Consider the following 26,631-nt stretch of genomic DNA (forward strand, 5'->3'; position numbering starts at 1 on the left):
TTTTTTTTTTTTTTTTTTTGTGGTACCGGGGATTGAACTCAGGTCCTTGCACTTGCAAGGCAGACCACTGAACTACTGAGCTAAATCCCCGGTCCTAGAGAATGATTCTTATTTATGTAAAGCACTCCATAGTTAAAAATTCAAAATTTTAATTGAAACAGAAATGATATACTGTATAAAGCATGCAGTAATGATATTCAACTGAATACAAATATATAGATTATTCACTTTTAAACAGAAGTCCATTTTATTTTTGTTCAGAAGTTATTAAACATATAATTGAAGTCTTTTATACCTGCGGTATTTTAGTGAAGATATTTGCTATTAGTTTTATTTTCCCATTACTTATATCAGTTCTAACATATTTCCATGTTATAAATCAATAAAAAAGAATGATCAAATTTTGAATCATTACCGTACATGACTATCCTAAGAATTGTTCATTTAATGCCATAGGCTTTTGGGGGAATGGGAAGGCATAGTGGTGTAGAAAAGACAAAAATGTAAGAAGGATGCTGAGAAGGGAGTCATAATACAATATTAAAATTAGGTAGATTGGACAAAGTTGTATAAATCCCATCTTTCTGCTTTACCCAAATGAGTTAAGAGCTAATGAGCTCATGCTCCTGTGTCTTCTCTTGCTATTACAATCTTAAAATGAAGTATGAAGTCCTTTTTGCATCTGGCATCTCTTTTGAAGTGACCCTAACTGCTCAAGGATTGCTAACTGAACTGAATGTTTCAAGAAAGCCAATTTATTCAGCTGGTCACAAAGCCTTTGACCTTAATGGTCGGACTTGGCAAATCAATGCATACACTTACGTTTAGTGTTCTGTCAAGAATTGTGAAAATGCTCTGTAAGCCATAGATCCTTCTGCAAAATACTAGTTTGTACTTTAAACATTAGTCTTTTTGCAGAGGCCAATGAGGCTAGTTAATTAAGCCTGAGGGGTTATGAACTGTTGGCAGTTAATAAGTCATAAAATTCCTCCATAAAACAGGATGCGAGATTCCATCACTGAAGCAAAGAGTACAAAGAGCCGGTGTATAAATATCTAATTGTACCAAAGGACTGGGCTTTCTCAATGACTGCTCATCTGGAGTCTCCAGGGCATGCTCGCTGTGGTTTCCTGATTTTTAGAGGCCAGTTTAAAAAATGAGTGCATTAAAGGGTAATTTGCCTAGAAGTTCAGGAAGTAAAGGGGGTGGTGTGGAAGTAGGCTGAATGGGAGAAAGAAAAAGGAGGACAGAGTGAGAGGACAGAAAACAAGCAGGAGGGCGGAGTAGAAAGACAGGCAAGCAGAAATCAGAAAGGTTGTCTCCACACAAAGTAAGACATGACTGTATCTGTCATCTGTTTTCTTTTGCCTGTAGGATGTTCACCATGGAAACGGTACACAGCAGGCCTTTTATGCTGACCCCAGCATCCTGTACATTTCACTCCATCGCTATGATGAAGGGAACTTTTTCCCTGGCAGTGGAGCCCCAAATGAGGTTCGGTTTATTTCTTTAAAGCCCCACTTTTATTTGTATCTTTCAGGTAATTGCATTGCATGATTACCCCTAATTTTCTTGTCCTTTGCTGGTGTTTTAAATTACATGAGATTACTGAATTGTCCCATAGGACCAAGAGCCAGTGCAGAACAAGTGCATAACCCAGAGCCCTGGTTGTCAAGCAAGGTTGGGCTGATTTGATGCAGTGTTTGATGTTTATTTCAAGAGCTTCCATGCGTTCACTTTCACCATTACTTGCTTTCTTCCTCTGCCCTCTTCTCGACCCACTGTGGCATGCCTTTCTCTTCCCAGGTTGGAACAGGCCTTGGAGAAGGATACAATATAAATATTGCCTGGACAGGTGGCCTTGACCCCCCTATGGGAGACGTTGAGTACCTCGAAGCTTTCAGGTTGGTACTTCTTTCTCTCCAAAGATGGCAAGTTAGAAAACACAAATGTCCATGGAAACAGAACCTATCGTGAAAGAGAAATACAAGTTTCTAACTAATATAAATTTGTAACAAATATAAGTTTCTAACTAAAGCAAACTGAGCCAAAATCCTGTTGGATTTTGCTAGAAATCCATGTAGGAATATGAGTAGAAAAAAGGTGTATCGAGCCCTACAGATAAATGGCCCACACTCTCTCCCTTTTCCCTCACAAAATTTAAAAAACAGGTTTCAGTATGAAATGGTTCTGTCTGAAAAATTCCATTATAACATATGATGACATTGACAATAGATATTAGCGTATTAAATGTTCGGAGAATTCTTTCCCTACATATTCATCTGTTGAACAGTCATTTCCCAAACTTCTTGGATCACAGAATACCTGGCTTCCGTAGGAAGCAGAACCCTTAGCTCTGAGGAAGAAGCTCACATCCTTTGGCCTAGGCAATCTCACTTGTTGGCAGCGTCAACCAAGTATGCATTCTCTTTCACATTAAAGAATTAACCAATTGTTTATTTTCAATTTCTTTATGAGTAAACGGAGTGTTTCCATCTATATTGCATTTCTGTACATGTTTTTCTAAGCAGAGGATTTCAAATATCAATTTAAAAAAGAAACGCCATAAATGACTAGCTTTTTTAAAAATGATGAAACTTAGAAATGGGGCCTTTCTTCCCTGGAAATAAAAATAAAGACAATTCAGTTGGTAGCTCTCTGTTTTCAGGAGAAATATCAGATTGTGTTATTATGTGCCTCATTTGCAAGACTTTTATAAATTTTAACTTGTTACCACGGCATAATTTTGGGAGTATTTGATTTATTGAAAGCAAAATGAAACAACTGCATGAGAAAAAACTAGAGAGGTATTCATAGTTTTCAAATGTACCATTTTTAAATTCCCAAGGAGAAAATCTTGTTGATAATATATTTGAAACTTAGAGAAGTAATAGGAATATTGATAAGTGAGTCAAACGCTCCTGAAAGTGGTTAAGCATCCTCCAAAATGGCATTCTTTTTTTGCCTGGAAGGTACACCATTTATATTAGGAAACTTTTAATAAAATTTCCAGCACAGTTCTTATTACCTCAGATTAATTAGAGAAGTGGCATTATTTAGTTAGGCTGCAGAAATTTAAAACTGTGGCTTTTTAATGGTCACCAAATTTAAACTCTAATAATCCTTATTAATGTTAAAGGATATCATGTCTGCTATTCAAAGTTTATGCCTAGGAATATATGTGAATTTGTTAAGGATGGCTCAAGAATGTCAAAAATCATTCACTGAGTATAAATTATATTACCAGACACTGTGGTGAGCACTTGGAATTCAGAGCTGTTCTTGCTTTCAGGGATCATAATAGAAATGATACTTATTGTTACAGAGAACAGAAGTGCTTAGATAGGAAGAATAAAATGATTAACTATTCCTGAAGGGTTCCAGGCAAAGCTTCATCAGATATTATTCAACCTGTGCTCCTATGTATGAGTGAAAGTTTTCAAGGAAGAAAAGGGAATTGGGGTGAGGAGAATTTATGGGATGCAGAGAGAATAGACTGTGACACTCAAGGAGTAACAAAATTATCATCCTTTGTTGCCTCAAGGGCGTGAGGTTGACACCGGTGAAGGAAAATTGATCACTCTTCATAAAGTCTTCTGCCCCATCTAGGTGTGTTTTGTCTATCATCATCGGCTGTCTTCTTTTGTAACTTTGGGCCCAGGTATAATTAATTGGAAGACTCAAATAACTTATGATGCAGTGCTATTGTGTAAGAAGCTTGTTGCTTTCATTTGTTTGTTTGTTTGATTTTTCCTTCCCAGTACTGGGGCTTGAACTCAGGACCTTGCATTTGTCAGGCAGGCATGGCATTGCTGAGCTGCATCCTTGGGGCAGCTTATTGCTTTCATTTGGAAGTGACCCCAAGGGCTCATGTGTCAGGCTTTGTCACCTGCCTGTGGAACTTTGGAAAGTAGTGAGACCTTTAGGAGGGAGGTGGGGCCTACTGGAAAGAAGTTCAGTCATTGGGGGTGTGCCATTGAAGACTGTCCTGGCGCCTCAGTCCTTTCCTCTCTCTCTTTGCATCCTGGCCTCTGAAAATTGTAGACAATCTAACATTTTCATCTTCATTATGAGATTGAAAGGTAGTTAAAAATACAATAGAATATCTAAATTATTTCAGATGACTTGCTATTTCTTGCAAGCAGTAATCATTCATCCTTAAAGTAATTGAAGGATGTCCTTAGATTTTTCATAAGAGTTTAAAAAATACTCAATAATATCAGATCTTTTATGTTCAGTTAAGATTTGTTTCCAAGGTTACCATTTTGTAAAATAATTATGGCTATTTTTATTGCGATCTTATACATCAGATCCAGATTAGAACTTTATAGACATGACAGCTAATTTTTGAGTGCATGGTATAAGTCACAGAACCTCTAATTGGAAGAGCCACGATGTGAACTCAGTTTATGGCTCTAAACTCTCTGGTCTTTCTGTCACACTACATTGCTATTCTTCAGCTATTTTTGATTTAAAATAGTGAAGGGTGAGAAACCACAATGAGCTTTATCAAAATGTAAGACCTTTGTACTTCCACGGTCTCCCAACCTAACCCACAAATGCTTAGTTCGCAAGATGACAAAGAGGAGCTAATTGGTAACGATGTTTGAATGAATCAGAGAAGAGAGATGAGACTGATCACAATAAGAGCACTGGAAATCTCTGATATTAACTGCGTGTGGGAGAAGTCTGAAGAAGCTGCATGTCATCATTAGGCTCCTCTAGGAGAATGCTTTACATAGAATTTTGAACGTCCATTCATCTAACTATAAGAATGTCAGTGACTTCTCTTCATTCAGTAATATTTTTCTGCATGCCTGCTAAGCACTCTCTCTTCCAATCATAGTTTTAATGGATCTAAATTCTTCATCATCTCACTATGGATTTGACACGCATTATTTTGTCTAAAAGCTAAATCTTTAAGTGTCTTCTAAATGTTAAAGTGATTATTCATGAAAGACCATTACTAAGGTTAGTTTATAGTAGGGAGGAGACGATATGAGTGCCATGCTTTTTGTTAAGTTTGATCAGGAAAACATCTCCAAGTGTTTTTTAGAGTAGCAATTTCTAATATAGACCTAAAAAAGTACTAGTCCTTAAAATTGTGCCTATTTTATTGCTTAAATAAATGAGTGAATGAATAATAATCCCTGTGTAGACATTGATTTCATAAGAGTGCAGTTAGATGGCCTCTACATCCATGGGTTCCAAATCTAGAGTCATATAACTATGGATAGAAAATACTCAAAAAATGAAATCTATACTGATCATGTATATTTTATTCTTGTCAGTGTAACAACTATTTGCTTAACATTTACACTGTACTAGGTATGATAAATAACCTAAGAATAATTTAAAGTATACAGGAGGATATGAGTAGTTTGCAAATACCACATTGTTTTGTAAAGGGAACTGAGAGAGGGCTGCATGAGCCCCTTAAATTTGGAAGACTTTGATGAAATGATAAGTGACACACTTAGCATACAATAAGGGCCAGCTACAAAAGTGTTATAGGGCTGTCGATCCAATTCCTTACATGGAAACAAGTTCTAATTTTGAGAAATCTTCTTACAAACTAATGTATTATAATGTGTAGCAATTGTAATTAGTATTTATTCTTGGTGAAGATTTCCAAAAGACAAAAGGATCTGTAAAAATCAGGCTTTTACAGAAGGTCATACCTGCTGATCCACGATAATTTTATATCATTGAGACTGTCAGTGGGGTAGTCGAAAAAAGAGGGCTTTGAGTTGTCTAATCTAGGAACTATTTAGTCAAGAATTTTGATATGATGGTAGAGTACCTATTTTTTCTTTAATTGACTTTTGAAGTATCTCTGTTTCTCAAAATGTGATATTCTTGTATATTAAGGCTTTGCTAAATTACTTTAGCTCTATAACCAACTAGAATTTTCCAAAGGGTAGTGCTTTTGCTACATAGTTAAAGCAAGTGAACCACTTGAGCACATATGAATGGCTCCAGTCCACCTGTATCTCCTTCTCCTGTCTTTAGTTCATTAGGTATTTGCTTTAATACACAAGCAAATTTAAAACCTGTTAATACAGTATGTTCCTGAGACAGGATCTTTAGAACAGAAATTATACCTTTCTGTTGTTCCTCTCCTGCTTGTAGTAAAAATAAAAGATGTACATTCAATCATTAAGTAGAACAGAATAGGATTTTTATTGTCATTTTGTTAGAGAAAATGGTCCTCTGAAAACTAGTCAGTGGTCAGCCTACAGTTTTGTTAGAGTTGTGAGGTTTACCAGGGAATGATGGTAGATAATTTTGGATAGCGAACATAAGTAAGTACAATTCCTTCTACTGTGATTTTTATCAATGTATCATCATTATTCTAAGTAATTTAAACTTCTATATGTTTTTGTTACTGAAAAATCGTTGCTCACTTCTGTCTAGGGAATGAAATAGATCCATAAGTAAATACTTAGGCTCTCTTTTTGGTAAGGACAAATAAGTAATTATGATTTTGTAGTTACTGTGATTTTTTAATTATACTTTAATGTAATTTCATGTTATGTGAATGGACAATTGTATCATTGGGAAAATAACCATATAATGATAAAAGTATCAGCAATGTAGAACATTCCTTGAGAATTTAATTTTTACTAGCTTGTTTGTTTTTAAAGATCTTGGAATAGTCTTGAGTCACATGATTTTATTTCCCAGATGGGGATACTAAGGCTTTTGTGTGCCAGTAGATTTCTGGATGTCACATATCTGGTAAATGGTGATCAGTGAAATGCTGGCAACAAGTGTTAATGAAGAGACAGTGCTCTTGAGCCTGAGCTATAAACTGTAGTTCCTCTGTCAAGAGTGAAGGGTGACAAACCAGTAATATAATGAGAAATTCTTTTTTTTTTTTTATAATGGGAATCGAACTCGGGACCTTGTGCTTGCGAGGCAGGGTGGCAGAACCTCTGAGCTAAATCCCCAGCCCTGGTGAGAAATTCTTTTCAAATGCAGTTTAACCTGTCCTGTATTTGGTTTGGATGTTGAAATTGTTGACATTATTTTAAAATTGAAAAACACCTGGGCTGGGGATTTAGCTCAGTGGTTTCAGCTCCTGCTTGCCAAGTTCAAGGACCCAAGTATGATTCCTGGTACAAAAAAAAAAAAAAAATTGATAAACACCACCTAGATTTTCACTACCTTTATATCACATAATATCTTAAGCCACTTCTTCTGCCTTTCCCTTATCTGCCATTGTAAGAAAGCTTATCTAATTAAACCAATGTACTATCTTTCCACTTGATTATCAAACTTTTTACAATGGTAAATATAGTTTTCTATCTTGGTTTAAAGGAATATTTCCACTTATTCATGGATCTAGATTTTTCATAAAGGGAATGTAATTAAACTTTAGAAATACCAAATAAAACTTTAATAGAACAGAGGGCAATAAATGAATGTTTAGGTCCCAATATGAAATACAGATTTATTGTCATCTAAAATTCATACTCAATATTGTCAAATGATTTGAGATCCTATTTTGTCTATCAGATATGTGGTTGATGATTCCCAGTCTTGCATTGGATTCACAATCATTCGTGACAAGCAAATATATTATGGTCATGATAGTACACACTTTCCCAAGGAAGTCCAAGACATTTTGGGAAAGAGAGTAGAATTTCTTGAAACAATTTGCCAATATGAAATACTGAACATATCAAATTGGCCCTACTACCATCTTTACCAGACCATTTATCATAGCTCACAAATCAAGCCCACATTTTCTCTTTCTGAAAGATTTGGCTAATAAATGAGATGTGGGCTTCAAATCTGAGGCTGTCAATCAATCTTGGGAACAAAGAGGTAATGACTTTCATCTATTAATATTTTATTTCAGTAAAAAGCAATACATTTGAATTTATGGATGAATGACCCATAATTTTATCCATTGTCTGTATTGTATTCTTTATATTTTGCATGTTGAGATTTTTCAAGTTTGATCAAACAGGTCATAAGGAAAAAGATCCATAGGAATAAATTTTAGAAAGCTGTCAGCTCTATCTGCTCTTAGCTTTAGGAATAAACATAATTTAAGAACATTTTTTCTGTCTCATCTGTGCCACATATTGTACCAATTTTCATCAAAAAATTATAATTTCTATAGGTGTGTGTCTCTAGATACCCTTAGAATTTCTGCTCTTTGACCCTGAAAGTAAATTGATCTGATGCACACCTGTCTTCCTCAGGAAACTTGCAAACTTGACTTTGGAGCTGAGCATCAAAGAGATATTATATTATTAGACAACACAGGGCTCAGGTGAAAAGCCCAGGAAGTATCTTGAAGTGCCTAAAGTTTTGAAAGGTGAATGATAGGTACATTGAAGAACTATTTAAATTAGTTCAAATGCTACAATTTATTTTTATTATTATCTTAAAAGGTAAGATCAACTGTAAACATTTTAAACTGATTTTTTTCCTTTTAGAACAGTAATAAAGCAAAAAAATGCAAGTGATTTGTGTAGCAATTAGATGATTTCTTGAGTAGCAAGGACTAGTCAGAAGAATAGCAACATTTAGTTACCTTTTTTCTCTAGCAGTTCTTAGAAAAAAGGCAATTTGTATGTCTAGAAATGGTTTGTTTTTATTTTCAATTTGAAACACTGAATTTTAAAACTCACGCTTACACAAACTCCTCTTGATATATCTGTGATACTCTGAGATATCAAGAAATGAAATCTGTGAAATATTATTGTGGAGACTTTTAGGCCAGCAATAGTGGATATTTTGGACTGTCAAATATCTCAGATCAATTCATCATCTTTAGTTATCTAATCTCATGATGATGGAATTGTTATTTCGTTCCTTATGATATGAAATCACTGGGATGAAAGATAAAATACAATGAAGAAATCAGAGTCACTTTTTTTGATTCAGACTACGAATATTTGAAGATACACTTCCTTTACTGGTTAGTTAAAGCTCTAGCCCAAAGAAAAGTCACGTACTTCTCTTCCCCTAACTGAACAGCCAACGAAATTTCAGTGTTTTGGGATTGTGGAGTTTTTTTTGTTTTTAAACTCAATGATTCACTTCTCTTTCCGTGACTTTACTCCTAAAATTTACTACAAATAGATTTATTAAAATGATAAAGTAAAAATATTCTTTTTTTAATGTACCATAAATGTAAATTTGTAGTCCCTTTCTTGAGGACTAGATAAACATTTTGGTTTGCTAGTGAGAATTTACTCATTGCCTTTCCCAGGAGGAAGAATCATCTCAGAAATTCTGTTCTACTGAAAACCTGTTCAGATATTACTTCAGAGGTGCAGGGTTAAAGTTCACACTGCTTTCTGGTGGGCAAGACATTCAGAGAGGAGTTCAGATCTTTGCTGATATCAAACATCTGGATGATAGACTCAGTTTTCCATATTTCATCCCAGAGACTTGATGTCACGTAGATGAAATTTGTAAATCAACATCTGTTCTCATTTATTCAGGCATTTAAATTCCTCTGGCACTTTTCTAGAAGGGTGAGGCTTCTCCTTGTATCTGTTATGAATCTGCCCATCATTCTCGTGGGCACTGCAGGACTGGGTATTGGTTGTGTAAGCATCTCCTGTTCTGAAGAGCAGAACTGATGTTGCAAAGCCATATTGAGGGCTGTGTGCATATGAACTGCATAGCTCTGGCAGGAAAGAAAGCAGAGTAACTTCTTGCCATTACAGTTCTTATATCACAGTATTGAAAATGGGTAACTGAATTAACTTTCAGGGTCAGCAGAAATTTAAATCTATCAATACCTCAAATTTGAATCTATTTTGCATTCTAAAACACCTGTAGAAAAGACCATCAAGAAATAACATTTATGTATTATCTTTCCAATTAAAGAACTATGTCTTTGTACTTGGAAACAAACTATTGGCTTTCCTAGGATGCGTATTTTTAGTTGGTTCATAACAACTTGAAGTTAAAGCAGTTAATGAAATGGACTGAACAAGTAGGTAGTTTCACTGTAATAGTAGCCAAGTACAGAGATATGAAGAGAATTTTATTCAAAACCTAGAAAAAGAATAGAACAGGTGTTGATTTATAATTTTAAAAGTGCTATAACCCAAAGAGGGATTGGTCTCTCACCCTTCCGTACTTTGAGTTTCAGGAACCCTGTCTTGAATGTTAGAGTTCTTCACTAGGACTCTGCTTTTGATTCATATACTAAGTCCTTTCCATTACACAAGTTTCTAGCACTTTGATTCTTTTCCTAGGATTTCTGAAATGAAACTATCACTGCAGAAATTATTCAGTGATGCCTTACTCTCTGGTAGATATAATTATGTTAAGTGTCACAGCAGAAGAAAAAAAAAAAGACGGGGACAGAAATAATAAAATCCGGTGTGTGTCGTACTTAAGTTTAAGTTAATAAATTCAAAACTATTCATAGGACTAAAGCCTGCCAAAAGTTTGCCAACTTGTTCCATTCATTTTTGAAGATGTGACAATTTATAAAAATCAAACAGTTACACATATAATTCAAAATAAAACTTTATTTAATATGAAAGAAGGATCACTTACCTGTTAATTTGTGAGTGTCAACTTAAAATTAACACACTATCATTTTGTCTTTGCTTTAAAACAGCAGCAATATATAAGATGTGGTACAACTAACATGCCTTAGAAAAATTTAGAAAGTAAAGTCATCCCATTGTCAGGATAGAGCATAAAATTCTTTACCAAATTAGAAGGGCTTACATGGCCCAATTTAAAGTTTATGTAATATCTTTGGAGAAGTGTATTGTTCCTTGTAAAATACCCACATGCTCTCCTTTGGAATGGCTCCAGACTGTAAGTGAACCACGACGTTACCCCCTGGTGCTTTATGTATTGTTTAATTGTTTGCCTTTGGTAGATGTTTTTATTAAAAACCTATTATTTAGGATAAGACCAAAGTGTCATTTTAAAAACAACAGAAACAGAGCTCTTTGGTTTCATAGTTTTTCATAGGTGTGTTAGTGCACACTAGATTTAACTAATGAGCCTGCTGACATTTTTTCTTGTAATACTTCAAAAAGAGCAACAGCAACAACAAACAAAACTCTGGGTTTTTATTTTCCTCCAATAAAACATGGCCGGATTGGCTGGAAGAGCTGTGAGTGCGTATGGCTGTCCCGGGCTGGCAAGAGGAGTGCCGGCTGGGTGTCTTCATCCCGCTGTCTGTGTTTTGTTCAGGAGGTTTTCAGTCACACACACTTTGGTTCATACATGTGGTCAAGGAGCCCGAGGAGTCTGGGGAGGCGGGAAAGCCATGTGGGCTTCCAGGGTGTTCACCAAGCCTGTGCATGCTTGAGTGTGTGTCTGGGCTGCAGAGAAAGCCACTCAAGTCTCCCCTCACCCCATAAGCCACTGTGAGAAAACTATCATAGCTAAGACCATTCTGCATATAAACTAGGTTTCAGAAACATTTTAAACTCAGTGATTCTCATCCTGAATCTTTTCTGAAGTGGCATCACCATATCACTGAGTTCTCAGAATCTGACTCGGGAAAGGACTTCCGTGCCCTCTTGTCTGACCTGGTGGCAGAGAGCAAGCCTTCAGTCTTTCCAAGTCAGTCTTTGTGAGCAGCCCCAGGCAAAAGACTCCAAGGCAACGGACCTTGATAAAATTTCTGAACTTAAACTATCTCATTAAATTCCCACTCTAAATATCATGTAGACATTTGAGGAAATATGATTATTGATAAAATGTAAGCCTGCTATACTCTGTATCACTTCAAAAGGAGAAAGGCCATTAGGACATAATTACATCAGAAACAGTATACACATTTGGCTGGTTTATAAACTGTCACTTTCAGAAGTATGAAGACGTATAAAAGTTTCCAAAGGTTCCATTATGACCCTATTTCCAGCAGTATTCTCTGACAAACTAAATAAATTACTGCATGTATTGGACCTTTGAGGCTTGAGGCAAAGAATGGAAAAATTATTTACAAAAGCTTGAAAATATTTAATCACTAGAGGCAGGGGGGCAACGGGTGTTTTAATTAGCAGGTCCTCGGGCCATTGGCTGACTGGAGGCTTTCTCAAACAACCACACAAATGCACTGAATAGCTGTTTGCCAGCCTTAGGGTCAGGCCTGAGATGAAACAGATAAGATAATTGGCTCTAATGAAATCCAGAAGGCCTTGGCTTTCTTGTTTGAGCTTGGATTTGAAAAGTGCGTGTGGAAGTTAGGCTTAATTCAAACCAGAACTGAGCTAGGCCCGTTTCTCAGTGACTTTGATATTGTTTGAAGTTCTGAAAGTGTTCGCCACACCACTAGCCTGCTGGGCTGGGCCTCCCTGGTACCCTTAATTACTAAGCTTTATTGCTGACTTTACTACACAGGAAAGGGGCCATTATATGTTCCATCAACATCAGCTCTTCTCAGATTGGAGGAAAGGGCAGGGTTAAAGGCCACTGTAGGAAGGCAAAAACTTCACTTTGAGGTAGTCAGATCATTTACTAGTGTTGAATTTCACCGTTATGCACATACATTCCTCACAACACAGAAGCCCAATTTCCATTTTTTAAACAAGTGATTACTTTTCAAAACATTTTTGTTTGTACCCTCTTTTTCCAGAGAGTACATTTATATTTAGGGGCTAAGATGATTGCACGTGATATATTGAATTAAAAGAAAAGAAAGAATGGAAGGAAGGAAGGAAGAAAGAGAGAACGCTTCCCAATTAATCATCACACCAGAAGGTCTGGTTGGATTCTGTAATAAGGACGATTATTACTGATGCCCCTTTGAAGTGGAAATAAGTGAGGAGCCCTCCTGTGGTGTGAGAGTTGTGCTAACACCCGAAGGAATAAAGACCCCTCAGGAGATCCCACAAAATTAAATCCCAGCTTCTGTAGGCTATCACAGAGGTTGCACAGAAGTGCTCCTGATCCAGTCTGAAGTCAAAAAACAAAAATAAGAAAGTGTTCTTAGAGGCTGGCTGTGGAATCACTGAGGATTTCCTCCTCCCAGTCCCACAGCTGCCCCTCTTGTGATCCAGCTGGTCATGATGGACTGTGTATCTGAATGAATTAATAATTATCCACCCTGAACTCTCTCGGATGAGGAGATCTGGCCATGCTATGAAATCCAAGGGATAAGCAGTCTGGATATATTTCCTTCTCTGTTTGTCACCCTTGGATGGAAAAGTCATGAGCGATACCATCAGATTTGGCCCTTTTTGAAAGAAAAAGTTAAGTATTTTTGTATCATTTAAGTAAATTTTACATTAGTATGTTCCAGTTTCATTCATGATTCTGCTGATCATTCACCCATTACTTCTTTCTGAGTGTTCTTGTGCGCAGAGTGGACTGGATACTAGCTCTCTACTTGGACCATGTGTATTTGAGCCTAAGTAATCATATTGAGAACCCAAGGAGATCTATATTGGAAAGACAAACTGAGTCCATAACCACTAGCCTCTCCCAAGAGAAATTAAGGAGGCCCTCAATGTATTTTTGCCAGTGACGGTTGCACACAGCGTCAGCTTAGACTCGAAGAAAGAACAGTCTAAGAGCTCTCAGGTCATTGGAAATGCTAGCTTATTTTTAACTAGATAGTCTTATATACTAAGTGTTTATCTCCCACTAAAAATCATAGGTTGAATCCCTAATCCCCATTGGGATAATATTGGAGGATAGGTCCTTAGGTTTAGGATAAGATTCTGAGGGTAAGGCCCTTGCACTGGAGGGATTAATGCCCTTATTTGAAGCTATGCCAGAGAGTTATTCTCTCACTCTCTCCCCATGCACACCACATAGCTACCTCAAAGAAAAGCTATGGGAGAACATGGTGAGACAGCAGCTGTTTCAAAGCTAGGAAAAGGGCCTTTGCCAGAACTCAACTGTCCTGGCATGCTGACTTCAGACTTCCAGTCCCCAAATCTATTAGAATTCTATTGTCCAAACGATCCACCTAGTTGACATATTTTGTTATGGCTACTTGAGTAGGATAGGGTATTTCAAAAATCTTTCCAACACCAAACAGCTCTAAATTTGAGATAATAGTAAAAATATTTTTAAAAATTATATTCTGCTAAATATTACATATAAGAGAAATAAAAAATGTTTCTCAACAATAAAAAAATGTTATAGTGAAAAACTTCTTGAAGAAACATAGTGTATAAAAACATATTAAAAACTAAGAATTCCAGTAGTTATGCATTATTTTGTGCATTATTTCCAATAATTATTTGAAAATGAGACTCCCAGCTTCCCCAAACTCCCCACAAAACACATATGAAAACCACTGAAACTGGTATTCCATAAAACACAGTGTTAAAAGTCCTGACATGTAGATGGCAAATGCAGTGAGCATTTAAAACAGTTCATCATTAATTCAATAAACATGATGCTTTAAAAGTAAAATAAATATATCCATAAAAGATTACAATTTAATAAAAATACATGCAATGTGTTACATGTCATTATAATATTGTATTATTACATAGAATAAGCAATTGAGTGACCTATACTTTACAGGTGTTCTCTGCATTTTCTACTAGTGGCATCTGAGTGGTTCTTAGATAACATACCATCATGAAGACAAAGAAAGGAGAAACAAAATCAACAAGTGAAGAAAGAAAGGGAAAAGAGGGTCAGTTTCCTTTGATATCACCATTAAATCACCCCGTGAATTTTCTTAGGGTAAAGTTACTGCCATTCAAAATTATAGCAAATTGGAGATGTTTTACAGTCAACTGTGTATATTTTGTTTCAGTTTAAATATAGACACATATCTCCCAAATGTATTTGAGATTAGATATGACACATTAAAAATGTGGATTTGTTTTTTTAACTCTTGCAATTAGGAACCAATTGCACTGTGAACATATAATTGGTCTTATGTATAAATCTATATATGGACTTATAAGTCTTAAGACCTTATTTAATATTCATGAAGATATTTTGCAGAGGAAAAGAAATGGAGAATGGTTTATTTGTCTTTATATCAATAAAGACAGGGTGTCAATTATGTGAATATTCTCCATGGTGAGAAAGCACACCCTGAAATAAAACGGTAAATGTTAAAATGTGTAACTTTTCCTAGTTTAAGAAAAGAATGTGGCTTTGGGAGTGAACCTTATGGATATCATAGTGCGGCAATATCATTTTGTTTCCAAAGATAATATAATTTCATTTCTAGATGTACAGATGTTCTGAACTTTGTTAAACCACAACTGTGGTTATCACATATTCAAAAGATATTACAGCTATCAAAGCAATGTCAGCAAAGTCCTTAGTCATTTGCTTAAAACACTTTGATTTTACTGCATATGTAAGTACTCAACCAGTGTCTTTAAAGTATCTACATAGGTTATTTAAATGAAAAAAGGAAGTAAAAGCATTATTTATATTAAAGCATTCAGAAGCCACGAAACAGCATTATGATGACATTTTGTAGGTTAAAAAAGGAAAAAAATGAAATAGTTATTTTTGAATGACATGAAAGAATGCAGCTTTCTTTACCATACTGATTCTTATTCCAACAGTAGGCTGTGACTGAGAAATTATAATATGGTTAGGAGGCACAATGTTAAGTGACACAAACTTTTATATTTCTCCTTCTGGGAGAGGTAAAAGTGTGACAATTTTTTACCCAAAATTATGGTTGAGGGAAGAATTTCTCCTTGGAATAAAATCTACAGGATGTGTCCTTCTGTGGACCATTAATGTTTTTCCTTGGACTCCTCATACTGAAAAACATTTCTTTCTTCTGAAAGCACAGAAGCTGTAAATCTATTACAGTATTTCATTTGTCCCCAAACATCTTTAAGAACTGGAAAAGAAGCTTATCAAGATCACACAGGAAGTTAATGACATGGTGAGAACAGAGGTGTGGATGTACTCTCACCGTTAATTCAAAGTGGAAAACTTGGTAGATTCCTATCCCAGTCTATTAATGATGCTGTAATGAAACAAATCCAAACTAGGCAGCTTAAAAACTGCAGAAATTGATTTGTTAGGGTTCAAGAGGCTGAGAAGTCAAATTTTGTGTTGGGTGAGGACCTCTTTCTGGCTCATAAATGGTGCCTTACAGTTGAGTCTGCACATGATGGAAAGGGCAAGACAGACCTCTTTTATAATAGAGGTAATCCCACTCTTGAGGGCTCTGACATCATAATATAACCATCTCCTGAAGACCCCACCTCATAATACCAATCCCACAGAGGTTAGAACTTCAACATATGAACTTCGAACTTAATTAACATTTGACCACTGCAATTCCCAAGGTCAGCAGGTATGAATTTAGAAATACAGCAAGACGTAACTGGTAATTTCCTTTGTGCAACAGCAGCAACCTCCCTATTCACCAGATCACCAGGAACATCTGGGCTGCAGTACCTGTCCTTGTCCTTTCTTTGGTGCTGTTTTCTCTCAGTAATTATCCTTCTTTATTTGCCTTCCCATGAAGCTGCATTTTTAATTTTCAAAGGATACACATGAAAGCTTAAGGCCTAAATTTATATGATGTAATTTTTCTGAAATGTTGGTTAGTGTAGTGATTTATATTACATCATCCAATCAACTTTTTAAAATTCCATTAACATCCAATGTCTGCAATTAGTTTTGTCTTTTAAAATACATTTATGAAAGTAAACCATTTTCCAATTTCTTTCTTTTATGGAAACATAAGTTCAAAGTTGGTTTCCATAGTGCTTAAATTCATTAGACTTTCTTCCTTCTTTAAAAAACAAAATAAAACCAGGCACTCAGAAAATATTTCATTCCTTCTGCTAGGCAGGTAAGGTGCTTGTGGGGGACATATCATGGATATTGAGTTTATTGAAGGCTTGTCCTCCATATTGGTGTTTACTGACATGGCTGCTGAGACATGCAGAAATAGCATAACTCTGTTGTAGCTTCTTGAGCAATGAATTAAACCTTTAGTGCTTTGAGTGTGAATAGCAAAGCTGATTAATGAGTAAGTGACCTACTAATGTATTTAATCATGAGCTTGTTGTTATGGGGGAAAATACAGAAATTTACAACAGTCTTGATTGGAAATAGAATAAAACAATTATGGAATAAATCAAGCATGAGAAATATTGACATGTAAGAGAATGCAGATAAGGGAAATAGTTGCTGATCCACGTTTTATGAGTAACCCAACCTTTTGAAGACAGACACAGGAATGATTATATTCAAGCAAGGATGATTTCGAACGTCATAGGTATATTATCATTCCTACTCAGGGATTGTGAAAGTTAATCTTAATTTTGGCTTAGGAGCCAACCAGGGTATTAGTAAAGCCCTCTCAAGAGTGTACCTGGGTGTGCTATGGAGGCATGACCTTAGGGCCTGTCTCTGTCCCTTTCCCTTTCCTCCCTGGTGCTGCTCCTTTGCTCTGTATCCTGCACACAGTACACTTTGTTCAACTGTGCCCTTCTGTCATGATGTCTTTGCCTTGGAGCCAGCCTACCATGGATTGAATCATCTGAAATCGTGAGCCAAATAAATCTTGTTGATACAAGGTGTTTTGTTCCGCAGTGGGAAAGCTAATACAGAAAATTAGTATTTATAAATGGCATCATTCCTTCACCTGTACCTAATTCTTTGGTTCAGAAACATTTGGAACTTGTTTGCATAAAAGTTTGGTAAATTTCGGAGATGCAGCCTAGAGAAACCCCAGAATGCTCTAAGTAGTGCTTGATGGGAATTTTGGTCAGTTCAGAAGATCAGAATGCTGACAGAAATGCAGAGAGTAAAAGACCATGTTCAGGAGGTTTCAGTTGGGAACAAGAATTGTGTGTTATATAGTCTGGCAAAAAAATCTCTCTAGGGGCTGGGGATTTAGCTCAGCAGTTCGGTGGCCTGCCTTGCAAGCACAAGGACCTGAGTTCGATTCCCGGTACTAAAAAAAAAAAAGAAAAAAAGAAAAAAAAATCCTTCTATTTTTCCGATGTACAGAGGCTTTTTGGGACACAGATTAAGGGCAATGGACTAAATGATTTGGTGGAGGAAATTTCAAGGCAGACTAACATTCAGGCTGGGGAATATGTACAACTGGCTGCTTTTAGCCAGATTTATCATGACAGTTGTGGGTGAGAAGCAGAGCAGAAAAATTTGAAAATTGAAAACTTTAATTTTGGCTCAAAAGGAACCATATATAAAATTTGGGTCAAGGGAGTATGGTTGCTGAAGAAATTAGAATTATTAAAAATAAACCAAGCATTTTGTATAGGAACCAGCCAGATCCCATCCATTGTAGGCTCAAGGGTGTAAAAGTATAAGCCTTTCATTTGAGAAGAGAATCCGTAGGACCCCTGCTTGAGAAGGGCTTCCTATGGAATGGTTCCCCCGGATTTATTTCATTATTCTCAGCCATCTAAGTACTCACAGACCACTACAGCCATAATTCAAGGGATTCTGGCTATTACTCGAGCTAACAGCAGATCTTGACATCATCCACATGATTCTGGTTGTTCAAGCATACAGAATGCAAGGGTTGTAGGCTAAGGGAAGTTTCCACTCAGATCTCAAAGGAAAGCCTAGGAAGCTAAACAAGTTAAGAGGGACGTGTGTGAAGCTGTAGGAATGAAGCCAGAGGTGCAGTGGAGACTCCAGAGATTCTACAAAGTTGGAACATCTGCCAAGGAAAGCTGTAGGCAGCGAGCAGAGCCCCAAGAGAAGCTATGGGCTGCAACTGCAAGACAGTGGGTGGGTGTGAGGCTGCCCATGCCCTCTGGAACTCACACTGTACCTCTGTGTGCCCGGATGCAGGATACAGAGCTGTAGGAGTTCATGTTTGTCCTGGAAGGTTTCAGTCTTGGTCTGGTTTTCTTTAGATTCCCCAATTCCTCCATTTCAGAATAATGAGAATTTATTCTGTGCAATTGTACTGTGAGATTATGTCACTTATTTTTCACTTTTATAGTTTCATAGTTAAGACTTTGACTTGCATCTCAGAGGAGATTTTAATTTGGAATTTTTAACAGTTCTGAGTCTGGTGAGAATTTGAGGGAAGGGATCATTGTGCTTTTGGTTATATGACAAATTGTCATATCATGTTAAATGGAATCACTAACTTGTATTTATTTGGAGATAAAGTATGGTTTACGGAGACGAGTTTGGGTGTCACGTTAACACATGTGGGATGTGAGGTTAACCTTAAGAGTCAACTTCATTGTCTTGCAAGCTGCTCCAGGGCTTAGAAAAGCACACTTCAGGGTGTGTCTGGATGGGTGATGCAGTTGTGATGTTTGGGTCTTTATCTGGTCCCTCACTCCTCCTCTGCCACTGTTACCCCTCACTGTTTCCTGGCTGCCATGCAGTACTCGGCTGTCCAGTCATATCCTTCTGACATCTTGGTCCTGCCTTGGGGTCAGCCAATTATGGACTGATTCCTCTGAACCCATGAGCCAAATGAGCTTGTCCTTTAAGATGTAGGTGTCTGGTATTTTGTCCAGCAACAAGAAAGCTGCCTTATTCAGGGGTTGAGCCTGGTTTGTGAGTCTCAGTTTTACACAATTATGGAAACACAAAGATGCAGTTCAAAAATAGGAGCAGGGATTTAGAGGAGGTTCCAGGTAAGAGAGGGACTTTGAAAATGAAACTATATTAGCCTTATTGTAAGTATACTTTGGTTCATATACCCCTAATATGTTGTATTGCCATTACTGGAAGGAAACAACGTACCACACACCATGCAATGAGCCATAGATAAAATTAATGGTTGTGTTAGGCAGTGACAGGGAGCAGAAAATGCTGCATGGCAGAGGGATTTCTTAGAAAAATTGCACTGACAAAAATGGTCTAAATCAATGGTGGCAAACCTACAGCCTAGTTGCCACAGTGAGCTGCTTGTTGTCACCGAGAGCTGTGAAAGGTTCTTCTTCACTGATCCAGTTATGAAAATTCAACTATGACACAGTTTTCCCTAAAGGAACCTACCAAGATCAAAGTAAAGGATTTTTTCTCTCCACCCCATATACGTGTGTGTGTGTGTGTTGTATGTGTGTGTGTTTGTATGTGTGTATCTATAATGTATAAACAGGAACTATCAAGCAAAAATAATGAATTCAACTCACACAGTGCAAGACAGATCAAACTTGGGGTGGGGAGAGCAAATGATATTTATGTGGGAGCCGATGTTTCGCTCTTGGTCGTGGTGTGAAGAGTCTGTACCCGCTTGTGAACATGTCCAGAATCTGGACTGAGACGAGTCCCTGAGCCGGCCTGGCTAGCTTTCCTCCTAAGGGGTAGAGTTGCTCTAATGCAGTTCACGTGCAGGGTGTTTCATCTTAACCAGAGTGATTTATGTTAATGAAATGAAACAGAGAAAATACCCTTGACATCCTAGACTCCTTTAAAAATATTAAATAAATATGTCTAGGACTTTTGCATGATTATGTTTATTGAAACAAATGGAAGACTTCAATACGTAGCAGAATAAATTTGCAGGTGACCCTGGGTGGGGTTAAATCCATCAGGGAAAATGAGTTTTGGAGTTTCTTATGCATTCTGAAAGTTCTAAGCAGCCTTTAAGGTTAGTGATGAAGGGTACAGACACTGGGCATCAATTCTAAAGTAATTTATTCTGTGATTTAGAATCTTCTTTTGTCTGGCTTTTGAAAATTTGATGCCTAAATCATGATTCACAAAACGTGTGCAGGACATCTTTACAAATCTAATACAATGCCTACTTGGTATATCGGGCATGAAATGTGTACAGTTTTTATCTTTTAAGAAAGTGTTATAATTTAGGATTCTGCACTCTAGTATTTGTTATCATTTTTCTAATATAGAGCAAATTGTTTTACTAGAATGCATAAGTATAAGAAGGGCTCTTTAAGGGCATTGGTCTCTACTTATACAACATGTCATGTAATTAAATTCATGGAAACTAAACTTATAGAATGGATAGATTTTTTTAAATGAGCTGATTTTTTCACAGAATTTGCCTGTCTGATGAAAACTATTGGATAAAGGAATAATTCATATGTCTCATAATATTCAATATCATTTGCAGATTAAATTATAATTTATAAAGCTAATTTTGACAGTAAAAACAGACTTGGGGAAGGAAAAAAATTGTTTACTTTTAGGGAGTATAATAAAATAGTCTTAAACTGTAATCTATGTTTGGAAGATATTTTAAAGTCAAGATTATGAAAGTAAAATAATAAAACTTGTGCTCTGAAAAATCTTTTTGGACTGGGCATGTGTATGAGGCCCTGAATTCAATCCCTTTCACTATAAACTAACAAAACCTAAGAACAACAATAAAAAACCTTTTGTCCATTGCTATGTGGGTAGATTTCACCAAAGATGTACCAGAAATTGACCTTACCTGATGTAGCTGTAGATATTTGGCAAGCCTAGCAGTAGGCAACTACCTGTCAATATGCAGAGGAAAAGGACATTCTCAGCATAACCCTGAGCCATTTTTAACTCTGCCAATTGATAACATCTTTCACTGTCATATGTTAGCAGCTGAAAGACTGGTTTTTATTGAATGTAAATATAAATATTCAATAAAGAAAGACTAGCTTTCTTGAATCTAAATATTAAGTAGGCAATATTCTCTTGAAGCTTGTGGTACAGGTGTTGAGTGTGATGATGCCGATATTGGTTATTTAATGAGTTCCAAGATGGCCAGTGTATCATACCACACAGAAAATAAATCGGTGATGATGTAGGAGCATTATAACTTAGGCCGGAAGGGGATCACCGAGAGATGGAGGGAAGAGGAAGGTGAGGAGGAACAGGGAATGAAAAATAATTAAGGTATGTTATGAACATGCATGAACTCCCCACGAGGAACCTAATCATTTAAGTATGACAAAAATACTCATAAAAAATAAAAATTGGAAAAGAAGAAAAGGTGGGTCAGTGGGAGGGTGGGGAAAAATATAGAAATGTGTATAAAAGACAAAGGGTAATTATAACAGAGTACAAAGATAAGCAGCAAATGCTGTTTAAGAGTGCCTAAGAAAATTATAAAAATTGGAGAAAATTATAAAAAGTCCACTGGATGAGTAAATAATCAAACCAGGGGAATTTTTTATAAATGGGTAGGAAGAAGGAAATATGATTAGCCACAAAAAACAAAACAGTAAATGCTATTATTTTCACTTACAGCTCTAAATGATGAAAGTGGGATTTTATCACAGTCACTAAAATTATATGTATTATGATCTATATATTTCGACAGTGTACTTAAACCCCCAAAAAAGACAGCATGGTCAATGCCTGCATACATTTGCGAGACCTTGTGTTCCTATTGTTTAACATTTTGATATCAGCAATGTTAGTCACTTCTATAACATAATGGGAAAACTAATACACTTGGTGGCTAAGTGATTGACATTAGAGTTTAAGAGGTAGAAGGTACTAGCTGGAAGGGATCCTTTGATCCCTGCACTCTGTTCTCCAAAGACAGAGTCCACAGCCATTCCTGTCAGTGTGAGATCCTTGTGTTTCAGACCTTCATCATGGCCATTCCTTTCTGCTTTCCTCTGCAGGTTCTTTTCCTGCTGTATTTAGAAATGGCGACCATGCTGAATTTGAGCACTGCTTTTCAGCTGCTTGTGGTTTCACCACTTCTTAATGTATTAAATTTAATTAGGCTGTGGTTGCTAGCCCCTTAATTTTTTGCTTGCCATTCTGTCATCTGATGACCCTTGCACAGGTCAGAAGGCAGAGAGGGGAAGAGAAGAGGGACAGGGGATCCTTAGCCAAATCCAGGTCAAGCTGTCTAACCTAACAGTAGCTGATTTTACTACCCACGTGGTTTGTTTCCCGGCTTAAGATACTGAGAGATCTTTGTAGTAGTGGAAACATTTCCTCTTTTACTACTATGCACCACAGTCTTCCTTGAATTCATGCAGAGTAACTTGCAGGGCACAATAATTGTAAGCATTAAAGCTTTTCACTGTGATGATCTTGAATCTGCTCTGGGATGTATGTCTAATTACGAAAAATTCAATGCAAACCACATTAGCAGGGCCCATGTTTGCTTTGCACACACACCCAACATCTGTCGTGTTTTTGGAACAGGGCATTGGTAATGGGAGTCAAATCCTGCTGTTCTCTTAAAATGCATATTTTGAAATAAGGTGCTCTTATAATGTTTGGTCCTGAGAGAAATTGCAACATAGGCTTAGGCTAACAGCTCATAGGCCCCAAAGAAACTGTGAATAACTGGTTAGATTTTTAACTGCTAAAATAACCCTGCGTATCAGAATCTATCTTGCTGTTTTGCTCATTATGAAGAGCGGACGGACTTGAGTACATGATCATCTCTCCCATTACTCCTGCTTACTTCATAGAAATAGCTCTCAAAGAGTGTTGGTGTGACTGAGTTTAGAAAGTATGTGGATACAATCTCTATTTTCTTATATTGAACTTGGAGTAGGAAAAAATAAATTTATTTTCTACGAATGCATTCATATTTCCCTATTTTCACTTTATTAGTTTGTAACAAATGGCAGGAATCAAAGAATGTTGTATGCATTTGTCTTTGGAAATAACAGTAATTTAATAAATAATTTCTATTATCATTTTTCAGGTGAATGTGCACGATATAATCAAATGTAGTATCAGTTCAGGCAGAAACTATTTCTATATGGGAAACCAATTTTGACTTTGCCACAGTGTTGTAAAACAGGTTACCTAATTGCCTAACTTGTTAGAGTGAGCTCAAGAACCAAACTACCTTGTTTGAGACTTCAGCTCCTGCATTTGCTGCCTTTGTCACCTTGGGCAAGTCACTTAACCCAAGTGCCTTAATTTTTCAAATATGCAAAATGGGACCAATTAATTGCAGTGCTTTCCAGAATTATTTATGGAATGGATTACTTAATTGATATAAAGTCCTTAAAATAGCAGTTGTGCATAGCAAGTTCCAGATGTTATTATTATTGCAATTTTGAAATATGGTTTGTAGAGTGGTAAAGTCACTTTAGTTATAGTACGTACCTAGAAAAAATTAGATTAAATCTTCCTAGTGTGCAGTCTGATTTTATAATGTTTATTTTAATAGTTGATATCAATATATTTGATGAGCTAATAACTAAGTCCTTTCCACATAAGAATTGCGATTCATTTTTATCACAAAACTAGCCAAGTACAGATCATATGTCGTCTTCCCAACTTTTAGGTTATTTTGTTACCAGAACAGATTTTAAAGAGACCTTTTAAAAAATGTTTATGCTAATTGACTAAGGGCATTATCTGCAACTTTTGATATAAATGACCACAAATATATAGGAAAATTATTCCTGTGTATTGCACAGTATAATATATTCCACAGGTCACATATCACACTAAGGCACCACATCCCTCAGTCACATGAAATGCAAACTTTTGTGGAAATATGGTGGGAAAGAACTATGTGAATATGTGGAGCAGTGGAGGCAAACCCATGGCATGCGTGCCACAGCGGGCACACAGAGGCCTCTCTGTCAGCGTACAAGCCAAGTGGGCCAGCATTGCTCCAGCAGTTGAGCATGAAATCACAGTGCACAAATGCACTCCAAATGCAAATTTTTACCTCTCAATAAAAAGCTGTTTGTATCACTGAAAGCTCTGCTGTTGTGTTGTTCTCTTTTTGACAAAAGATGTTAATGTAGGAGTTGTTTTTTCCTAAATGTAAACTCCAGTATTCTGGTTTAACCATAGCATTGGCACTTTTGTGCCCATAAATGGGTTTGGGGTTGCAGTTCGGACACTCAGAAGGTTTGCCACTACTGACCTAGAGGATCAGAAAAGGCTGCCTCTCTGGAGCTACCTGTGGAGATTTCTCTTCTGAGGTGCACATCCTTCCTGCTCACAGCCCTGCCTGGAACTCACTAGAAAAGGGATTATAGGATTTTTTTTTTCCTAACTCACAGAGTTGCAAACAGATAAGTAGGATAATGCACATGTATCATTGGCTATAAATTAATATTGTGGAACTGTTTTAGGCAAGATCAGTTTGTATTGAAAAGGGCTCAGTGTATCTGATTATTTGAATTTCACTGATAAATTTCATCTACTGAAATTGTTTATTTTTCTTCAATAAAACCATTCTTTGGTTTAGCACCTCTTCATCAAATCCAAAGTGCCAATGGTTCTTTTAGCCTTTTATCTTTCTCATTGTGACTGTTTCTTGATATTTATCTGTCCATGAAACAGGTAACCTTTCTGAATCTCTTCCTGTGGTCTCTTGGATCTTTATCCAAGACTCATTCTCTGGTGATTTTGTATTTATTTTGTCAGCTCCCTGAAAAATAGCATTCCAAGGTTTTGTGTGAAGATCCTTTGTGAATAGAAACTTGACCTACTGTAATAGAGGTTTGTACTCAGAATTTAGGATGGTAAATAGAATATAATAATGTTAGAGAAAAGTGTGAAAATGAAAATACAAAGTAAACTCACAAAAGACAGTATAATTATTTCAGGATGAATATAAGAATTATAATTTACATTTAGCTCACACTATCATTATATTTTTGTGTGCACAGTAAATCTTACTTTAAATTATATTCCCCATAGGAAAATGAAATTGGGATCCTTGTAAAATTGTGACTTTTTTTCCCATTGAGTTTGTTGGTATTTTTTTAGGTATACAGTACAGTTACATTCATCACTAGGATCTTGTACCTTTATATGACAGATCTTGGTTCTCAATTTTCCCTATACCTCTGCCCTCCCTTCACCCCCTCCACCCTTCTAAAATTTTGACTATTGATTCAGTAACGAATGTTAGAGAACTTTCTGTTTTCCAAAAATCAGTTTGACTATACCCATACAATGTCTTTTCTAGAAAATGCAATAATAGGAAAAAACAAATGAGAATTCAATAAAAACATTTTAAATAGCACCTTTCTTTTATATCATTTAATGCTTGAAACTCCAGAACATAACATTTATTTTATCCTTATTGAATAAAAAATAAAACAATTTAGAATATTTTTATTAATAAATGTTATATAAGTGATTGTAATTTTTCTCTAAACCTATCTTGATAAATTTGTATACTATGATTACAAAATCAATACTTGTTCACTATAGAAAACATGGAAATAAAACAAGAATAGAGGATAAAATTTAAAATGTTACTGGTAATTCCACAATGTTGATATAATTTTAATAATTTCACAAATTTCACTTAAGTTACACATGAAATTTTGACTCTTACATTTTAAAATCAATAAAACATCTTCATGTCATTATTTATACCTTAAAACATAATTAAATTACATTTATGAATACAAGCTAGTCTATTATTTGTCAAATTAAAACAATTTTTAATAGCTCTCATATTATTTTCTCTGTCCCTTTTTGGTAGATTTTTAAGATGTTTTAAAATTCTCTTTATTCTAAGTATTGTGTTGGCATAAAAAGGAAATAATTCTAGAGGTGAATTATTGATCAACAGGCATGATAATTTTTAAGTGTCTTGATGGGAGCAGCCCAGCTGATTTCCAAAAAGATAAAAAAATTTCTAGTTTTACCAGTAATATATATGAGTATCAATTTCAATTTACATTCTTTGATATAGAGTATTAATTTTAAAAACTGGCAAATGGTAAGTGGCATATTGCTTTTTGTTAATTTATATTTATCTGTTTACTAGTAAGGTGGGTATTTTTATTTTTTATTTTATTTTATTTATTTTTTTTTGTGGTACCAGGGATT

The 26,631-nt window shown here is 36.0% G+C and overlaps 1 protein-coding gene across 1 annotated transcript in view; it reads left to right on the plus strand.

Moving 5' to 3' along the window:
* Nucleotides 1-26,631, plus strand: part of Hdac9 (histone deacetylase 9) — a 924,083-nt gene that overhangs the window by 761,844 nt on the left and 135,608 nt on the right. The window contains exons 24-25 of the mRNA XM_033757109.1: nt 1,375-1,494; nt 1,807-1,904. Of these exons, the coding sequence (XP_033613000.1) occupies nt 1,375-1,494; nt 1,807-1,904 (218 nt within the window). The remainder of the gene's footprint in view (nt 1-1,374; nt 1,495-1,806; nt 1,905-26,631) is intronic.

Source organism: Fukomys damarensis, unplaced genomic scaffold (assembly GCF_012274545.1).
Source record: "Fukomys damarensis isolate Sample0158 unplaced genomic scaffold, DMR_v1.0_HiC HiC_scaffold_4, whole genome shotgun sequence".
NCBI classification, from domain to species: Eukaryota; Metazoa; Chordata; class Mammalia; order Rodentia; family Bathyergidae; genus Fukomys; species Fukomys damarensis.